The sequence below is a fragment of the Urocampus carinirostris genome, chromosome 1 (genome assembly GCF_059441175.1).
Source record: "Urocampus carinirostris isolate Australia breed hairy pipefish chromosome 1, RoL_Ucar_1.0, whole genome shotgun sequence".
In the NCBI taxonomy this organism is placed as follows: Eukaryota; Metazoa; Chordata; class Actinopteri; order Syngnathiformes; family Syngnathidae; genus Urocampus; species Urocampus carinirostris.
The window spans coordinates 3,038,223-3,047,267 of NC_142349.1; the positions used below are offsets into that span (position 1 = coordinate 3,038,223).

General features: G+C 39.9%; 1 protein-coding gene and 1 pseudogene across 1 annotated transcript; one reads left to right on the forward strand and one right to left on the reverse strand.

Moving 5' to 3' along the window:
• Positions 1–487: 487 nt before the first annotated feature.
• Positions 488–643, reverse strand: LOC148373254 (U2 spliceosomal RNA; annotated as a pseudogene).
• A 2,070-nt stretch (positions 644–2,713) lies between these two features.
• hoxb1a (homeobox B1a) lies at positions 2,714–8,836 on the forward strand. Its single transcript, XM_088341040.1, has 4 exons — positions 2,714–2,780; positions 5,184–5,329; positions 6,023–6,819; positions 8,480–8,836. The coding sequence occupies exons 3-4, from the start codon at positions 6,030–6,032 to the stop codon at positions 8,806–8,808; spliced, it is 1,119 nt and encodes a 372-aa protein (XP_088197166.1). The 5' UTR covers positions 2,714–2,780; positions 5,184–5,329; positions 6,023–6,029; the 3' UTR covers positions 8,809–8,836.
• The last annotated feature ends 209 nt before the right edge of the window (positions 8,837–9,045 follow it).

Sequence of the window (9,045 nt, forward strand, 5' to 3'; positions counted from 1 at the left end):
TACCCCCACGTGTTTGGGGGTGGCAGATCAAAGGTTTAGTTGGTCACGTGCTTTGTGTGTTTTAATACAATTATTAAAAGTTAATAATAATCAACCTATTACAAGTTTCAAAATGTCCTATCCTTGATTATGTGACTTCGCTGATTGAATATGTAGTTTTTTTAAGGCTTCCGGACAGTAGCTGCTATTCCATTTAAGTTTTTCTCAAAATAAAGAGCTATAATTGCATAATCATGCAGTCCCAGAAGCACTCAAAATAGCCCTTGGTATATCGGATGAGTATTGAAAGCAGATTAAAATGTCAACACCAATTATAGGCGGGGGGCGGGGGGATTTTTTAAGGGTTATTGGTCTATCTTCTTTATTCATTATCCATTTTCCGTTATCGGTCAGTTCATAATACGCTACAAAGCCTAGGAGCCGGGACTCTTACTCTCAGCCAAAAGGCCAAGCTAAGGTCCTAGCCTTAAAGCCTTGCTGCGATCATTGCGAATGCACCGTTCCCGGAGGTACTGCAATACCGGGCCGATGCGTGGAGTGGACAGAGCAAGCTCTTATTCCATCTCTGGATTGCAAAAACCACCTTCATGATCATGGTATCTCCCCTGCCAGGTAAGTATAACCCACAAAAACAGGGAGCCATTTCAGGCTGTTTGAACGATAGGTGAGGACTCTTTTAGCTATACATTCCGACATTCCCATCATTAAACTCAAGGTTAACAATACTTTTGAGAGTTACTATGGCAGTTCATTTGTACAGTATGGTAATAGTTTTTTACTTTTGGTTACTCATTTGCAGAGGTGGGTAGTAACGGAGTACATTTACTCCGCTACATTAACTTGAGTAAGTTTTGGGACATTTTGTACTTATAGGAGTATTTTTAAATCCCTATACATTTACTTGAGTAAATTTGTGAAGAATAAACGGTACTTTTACTCTGCTACATTAGGCAACCTTGAAGTCGTTACATAGTTACTTAAGAAATGTTTTTTGGCTGATTGGAGGAATTTGATAATTTGATGATCTGATTGGTTGTTTCAAAAAAACAATAAATACAATGCTGCTACAGTTACTCAGTACTTAAGTAATTTTTTCACCAAGCACTTTTTTACTTTTACTCAAGTAAGTATTTTGATGACTACTTTTACTTAAGTAATATTATTTTGAAGTAACAGTACTTTTACTTGAGTAAAATCTTTGGCTACTCCACCCACCTCTACTCATTTGCCTGCGAAAAGTGCAGCATCAAGAGAAACTTACTCATGAGCCTGGGATCTGATGCCTAGCCTTTTGATGATGAAACAACAACTGTGCCTCACCACTGTTATGCACTGGTTTGTGCTGTATTGTACAACACCTATGCAATTTTGAGATTCTGAGAGCAGTTCACATCCAACCATTTTCTAGTGAAGCATGTCAACCGACAGGTAAACACGGTATTGGATAGAACGACTTGTGACTCAGGTTGTGAGGCCTTTTTGTGCAAAAAAACCCCATCTATTGGCCAAAGGTTTAATTGTTTCAGTTGCGTGTAAACTTAGAATTAGGTGTCCGACGAGGGTAAAAAAACAGAAAGAAAAAAATTATTCAAGTCAAGTCACATTTAATTGTGTAAGCCTTATTCACAAAATGTCTCAAAAGACTGCACAGGACACATTTATGCCATCACCTGATCTGAAACCGGCATACCAGGAAGGAAAAGCTCAAAAACCTCGACTTGAGGAAAATGAGAACCCTATAGAAGAGGTCACACAATAGGGAATTCCCTTTCTAGAATGACCGGGCTGCAGAAGATGTTACATTGGGTAATATTACACAGAACATAGTCAACATCAACAATAAAAAAAAGGTAATATGTAAATTGTTCAAGAAGTCCAAGACGGCAACGACGCAGCTTCCCATCTAAGCCAGCTGGTCATTGCAGATGGTGACATAGTTCAGGTCCAGGTGCTGGTCCGCTTACTCATCCTAGGTTGTCCTTCTCCCCCACACTACCACCACCAGCCTGGCAGCCAGAACGGACATGAAAAGTATGAGGTTGGCATCAGTCATAAGCAATAGAATATGAGTGTGTTTAAAGTCGAGATTCAAACACTTCAAACGAGGTTTCAGATCTTATCAAATGAGGGCACAGCATTCCACAGCACCAGGCCCAAATGGAGAATGCTTTCAAGCCTTAAGATTTCTTCTTGGCCCTTGGAGTCACGAATAGAACAGCTTTTTCAGAGATGAGGCTCTGAGCAGGAACTTAGGGGGAATCCAAATCAGAGAGCTGAAAGGGTCCATGCTAACTTTTGTATGTTAGTAAAAGAACCTTAAAGTCACATCTGAAACTCAGGGAGCCGGTCAAGTTTAACTTGAAATTCAAGTGATATGATCAATCATTCTTGTCCGAGTCAAAAGTCTTACTGCTGCATTTTGAACCAGCTGCAATCTTTTGAGGCAAGACATCGAGAGACCCGGGAGCAATTTATTACAGTAATCAAGCCGACAGGTGATAAACACATGAAATATAATCCCAACATCTAATTTTGACAGCATTGACCTAATTTTCACAATATTATGGAGTTCTAATGTCATGGTTTGGCATCTGCAGTCCCTCTACTTCTCCAATTACCTCATTTTCCAGTCCCCCTCACAATTTTCTTGCCCAGGAGCTACAAAGGTGCTGCCAATGATCCAATTAGCCGAGTCTCCCTCTCAGGTCGCCCTCTCAAGTCTCATTTTTAAGTCTTCCCTCCTCGTCCCCAGACCTGCCACTCCAACTATCATCGTGAAGGTATTCCCAAGTCTTATTTTCAAGATTCTCGCGACCCCAAGATTTCTTCTCAAGTTTCCCACTTAAGTCCCTCTCTTAAGTTTTCTGTCCTCAGCTGTCTGGTTTCGTCCTCCCTTTTCATTTGTGATAAGTGGAGTTTGATCATCTCCCACATTTTATATGTCCTTCTATCCTGCCTTTTGGTCTGTCCTACTTCTCGTGACATGGAAGAAAAGTTTTCTAGTGATAGTTATTACATGTATCTCTAACAACAGATTAGGATCAAATATGACACATGACCGAGTTACTCTGGGTGATATTACATTTGACAAGGTTCAGAGTACTATTTGAGAACAAGTCACGACAAAAAGCTGGACCAACGTTGATCATCTCGTTTTCTTTTATGGGTTAAAGCAAAAGTAAAACAAGATACAAAGAAATATATTTTCACAACCATAGGCTGCACTGTGTTAAAAGGCAAAATCTCCGTAGCTGGTTCTATTTCTGTATTTATCACTACACAGGGCGCACCACCCGATAGGGCGCGGGTGACCTGTGCTGCGGCTGCCTTAACTCATAGACAAGCAAACACGTGTGTGTATTTAAAAATAGAACGGAAGCACACATGAGTTAAATTGTGGTTTATTTGAGTATTCATTACAAAGTAAAAGACCCTGATAAAACCAAACTTCTGCAAACAACGCACAGCGTGTGATGTCACGTGTCCTCTTTGGCTTATGTAAACTTTTGGCTTTCCCACGGGAGAAGGCATAAAAATCACAGGCGATTGCATACAAGTCGCTTTTCTGTGAAAATATGAACCATCTCACAAAATGCTGTAAATCTTGCCTCTGCCAAGACTCGAACCTGTGACCTCCCAGCCTCAGGGGCGGGCGCCTGGCCCTAAGGCAACCGAGCTCATCCCAGTCTGCCACTTTACATAAAACTCAGGGTGCGCCACAAATACGGTAAAATAAAAAGTTATCACAAAACAGTTTGAAGAGCTGGAGCCAACACGGTGCGCTAAAAAAAGTAGCAAACACAGAAATCCCAAACAACTTGATGCAAATGCACAAATGGACTCTAAGAAATGTAGGAAGCGACGTAATTAAATGTCACCTTTTAACCTTGGTGTCTTTCCACCCTTTAGTCCCTTGAAAACGCAGACAGTCGCGTGGGTGTCATTTAATCTTCATCTTGTAACAGTCTGTTCTTGCATTCTTCCTGCCCACTTGCTCGCTCTCCTGGCTTTCATTCACAGTGTGATCATTAACCGCCACCCTTGTTACCCACCCACCTCACTCTTCATGACTTCCGCAGATACCGCAGTTCCATTTCTGAAAACTGTTTGACCACTCAGCACCGCTTCAATACTTTTTTTTTACTGACAAATTGATCCTTTATTTATTCTTAATAGAAGACACTCAAACATGCCACAAACGTAGTTTTAATATATCCTGTTCCTGAGACACATTTAGAATTGTATCGTTATTTTGTAGTTTAGAATGAATCGTATTAAGTGCTCGTGTGCAAAGTGGGATTTCTCTGCATTTTTAAACTTCCCACTTTCACAAAATAGAAGAAGCATTCATTTATCCGAATCTGTTTGGTTAACCAGAAGGCCAACTGTCTGACTTAATCTCATTCTTATAACTGATTACCAAAGTAACTTAATTACCACACAATTGGTTAAATGTGCTTTTGAAATTTTGGGTTTACCCATGCATTTGCCCTATGGAGCTGAATTGCTATGTGAATGCTCTATGATGCAGTTTCAGTCTACATCTATCTATCTATCTATCTATCTATCTATCTATCTATCTATCTATCTATCTATCTATCTATCTATCTATCTATCTATCTATCTATCTATCTATCTATCTATCTATCTATCTATCTATCTATCTATCTATCTATCTATCTATCTATCTATCTATCTATCTATCTATCTATCTATCTATCTATCTATCTATCTATCTATCTATCTATCTATCTAGCCAGCTGCCCATTTAATAATAATAATAATGATCATCATCATCATCATCATCATAATAATAATACAATATAGCACTTGAAAGCAACATTCTTTGGTGCCCGTGGTGAAGTAGTGTTTGCTATTTTTAAGAGCATTATTACAAAAAAAACTGCACCAGAGAGCAACCGGCTGGTTCCTCTTTTATTCTCTCACCCTGTCGTTTCCCTGACATATTCGTGCTGATATCAGATTGATGGGTCAGTTTGATTGAAGTCTTTTTGTCGTGCTAATGTCACTGCAAGTGATGGATGAGGCGCGTGTGCAAATACAAACGCGCGCACAGAAGTCTTGCCTGTTCCTGGTCTTTCACGTGCCCGCGCACACGGATACAGTGGTTCCCTCGCCATTTTACTCCAGCTAACAAACTTCTGGGCCTTCTGTCACCCCAGGCGACGTGATGACGGGTCACGTGACTTGGGGAGAACGAAGAAAGAAGGTGACATAGAAAACTGACGGAAACGAGGAAAGTCGCGTGAGGAGAAAATACATTAGAGGATGGATGAAGACGGACTATCACATGTGTGACCACAAAGAGGTGAAAAGATTGTTTTTCCCATGTTGTATTCATTTTTCGTAGACCTCCTTACGCACGCAGAATCAGTTTAGTTCACATTGGCCGTCCCTTTTCATTTAATTTATATAGGCCCGAAAGTACACGTATTGGTTACGCGCACGCTCAGCCCAAGCGTGCACACATTCACTCACGCATATCTGAAGCAAGTCTCGTCTCAATCCGTTTTGAGGGAACCGAACCTTAGTTGTATTTTACTTCATTTTGGGTGCAAGTGACAGTTTTTTTTTGTCGTATCACTTTTGTAACTTTGTGAATTGCAAATTAGATTTTACTTGATTCATTATGTTGTGCTGTCATAATAATTTATTTAATAGTTTTTTCTTTTTTTCGGCACTTCTCACCCTTGGAGTCAAATTGTTCCATTACATATAGCTTTCTTGAAATGTTTCCATTGAGTTTCCAAGACCCTTATTCACTTTGCATTTAATTGTTATGATTTAATAGCATTTGGTTCGAAATAATTTATTTGCAATTCACAAAACGAAAAAAACAAAAGCTAATATGGGCCAAGAGTAATTTTTAAGCGTGTAGGTTCATTGAAGGTTTGTTAGTGGAGCCCACGTCTTCGGGCAGTGAGCAGGGAGACAATTTGAACCAGTTTGGTTTATTCTGTTTTAGATTTTTATTTTCCTTATATATTTTTTTTCTCCTTAGATTCTGCATGGACACATCAAATATGAACTCATTGATGCAATTTTCCGCAAGTAATCGATCTTACTCCAGACCTAAATCTGGATATAGTCAAAATTTACATCACCATCCATTAAATCCAGATCAAAGTTTCCAACTGAGCAACAACAGCCTCCAACTGGGCCACCCTGCTCCTCAAGCTCCCATAACCACGTCGCGAAGTTCCAGGGTGATTTTCAATTTGGATGAAGGTTTGCAAGTGGCCACTGACAGTGGTGGACCAAATGAGACGAATGAACCGGCGCAGCATCACCACCAAACATCGCAAAATGAGTATTGTCCGACGCAAAATGGTTACTACAATCACTTCGAAGACACCCAAAGTGGATTGCTGTCTTCCTATCCGAGCGGAATTACTGTCAATAGTGGCGCCTATTTGGGCCAGGCCTGCACCACAAATGCAGACTACATTTCATCAACAGGCCCCACCAACACCATCCATCATCAATATTTCCTTGACGAGCAAGTAACATCCACCTATTGTCATCAAACCACATTCTCGACATCGGCCCCCACCGTTGCTCAAAGTTACGGAACCCAGGCCGCAACTTGTTATGGACAGAGCACCTTGATCCCTCCCCATTACGCACCTCAGGTTAGCCCCGGCCTCGACGCAGCCTGCTATATGGGACTTCCACACGTGGGTGGATATAAAAATATACCTGCAGTCTCCCTGGAACGAGAGGAGTGGGAAAATCATCACGACGATCAGGGAAAAACATTTGAATGGATGAAGGTTAAGCGGAATCCACCGAAAATAGGTCAGTAGTAATAAAAATAACACATTTTATTTTCGAAGCGCCTTTCAGGACATCCAAGGTCGCTGCATACAAAATATAAAATAGTGATATGACTAAAAAGAAAATTATAACTAACAAAAAAGAAACACAAGGTACAGTTAAAAAATACCTTCACCAGGGTCGTGGGAAGGGGAGGTTGGCTGTCTTCGGGCAGTGGGCAGAGGACTGGATGGGTCAATAGACGTGTGATTTGAAAAGTGTACATTTGTGTGTTGCAATTAACTTTTTGCAATACATTTTTATCTGTTCTTGCCCTTATTTTTTGGATGACTGGATAAGTAAAATAGGATAAGTTAGCCTTGTAACAAATAGTTATTTTTTTAATTCTTTTTTAAGTCAATGCCAAAAATAGCATGAATAAAAATGTGATGAAATCAATTTTGATGTTATCTTTTCTTAATAAAAAAAATGTAACTCGCAAAGTTGGAGGGCGTAGTATGGCCTATCCTTTCTTTAAAATGAAGCTCAATAGTTATAAGAAAAAAACAATCAAATTCGTCTCAGCATATAAGATGGTTTTGTTTTTTTAACACTATGTAATTTCAATTAATGCCTTTATTGCACAGTTGTTGTGAGAGGCCTGCCCCAAAGCCATCTACACACACAAATAAATAAAAATCAAAAGGAAAGCAAAGTGTTTCTCTGATGTGCATTAAACATATTTTGCAGACTCGTATGGGCTTCCTTTATGTATGCAACAGCCACCATGTATATTACTCTAATATAAGCCCATTTCATCAATTAGTCAAAATGTATTTGTATATAGCACTTTGCAGAGTACGACTTGCAACTCAATGTGCAGTATAAAACATTCAATGTAAAATAAGAAAATAAAATCCCCTCCCCACTCAACAAACTGAAACCCCACATACAGACACACACGTTTGTTAAGATAAAATAAAGATAAAAATGTATTCATATCTGCCAAACTATCCTCTTATTTACGATTGTAATCCCCCTGTCACGGTTGTCCAGCGACCAACGATCTCCGGATCTAGTGTGCGCTCCTATCATTTTTCCCCAATAACACTGGGAGCAACGTTACGCGAATGGATCCTGTTTCCTGTTCATGTCCGAGTGTGCGCTCCAATCATTTTTTTCCCCAATAACACTGTGAGCAACGTTGCGCGAATGGGTCCCGTTTCATGTTCATGTCCTGACACCCACTTAATTCCCCTTGATAATAAACCTTACAAACATATTTAATCACAGCAAAACAAACAAGGTCAAATAAATAATGTCAAATACGTTTATTTTATATACAAAAAACACAAACAATTATTTTGCACATTTCTTAGCTCATTGCCCACACAATTTTTGTTGCTTATTTTACGTAGCAGAACATTTAACCCTTCGATGCATGACCTTATACATTATTTCATTAGTTGGGGTCGAAGATTAGTGGGAGTGGGGGTGGCGGTACAATAATGGCATCAGGTCGTAACCACGAGTAATACTGCATGGAATATAACAATATTCCAACTTTTTTTATTTTGAAGGATTTTGAAGGGAAACAAACCATGGGATGACCCCACGCTTATACGCCCACGGGTTAGAAAACAAAAAAGGTCTCGTTAAATTTGACACACGTGCTTATAAAAACAGTTTGTTTTTCGTGCAGTGAAAGTCTCAGGCATCGGAATGGCTGCTCCAAATAACAACATGCGTACCAACTTCACTACACGGCAGCTCACAGAATTGGAGAAAGAGTTTCACTTCAGCAAGTATTTGACGCGGGCACGCAGGGTGGAAATCGCTGCCACGCTCGAGCTGAACGAGACCCAGGTAAAGATTTGGTTCCAAAATAGGCGCATGAAGCAAAAGAAGCGCGAGAAGGAGTGTTCTTTCGGGTCATCACAAACTGCTGGCAACGGATTCAAACAGGACGTGGGAGAGGCGGACCAATCCTCTGCATCCACCTCGCCGAATTCGTCTCCTGACACAGAGTAAATCCAATAAATCCAATAAAGTTCTGGATGTACGATCAAACGATTACGATAAATATCAGATTTACCACGTGTGCCATTTATCATTTAATTTAGACCAAGGGTCTCCAACTTTTAGCTGAAAACGACTCTTTGTCACTATAGCACAAAGGGCTCCCAGTTTGATATGCATTTCTAGAATACCAACATCATGTCATTACTATGTTGTTATTATGTTATTACCATATTAATTATTGGAAGT

What these genes read in the sequence shown, in the direction of transcription:
- hoxb1a (XM_088341040.1), top strand. Translation starts at nt 6,030, where the DNA reads ATGGACACATCAAATATGAACTCATTGATGCAATTTTCCGCAAGTAAT. An exon ending in GCGGAATCCACCGAAAATAG is followed by an intron (nt 6,820 to 8,479) that starts GTCAGTAGTAAT and finishes TTTTTCGTGCAG; the next exon opens with TGAAAGTCTCAGGCATCGGA.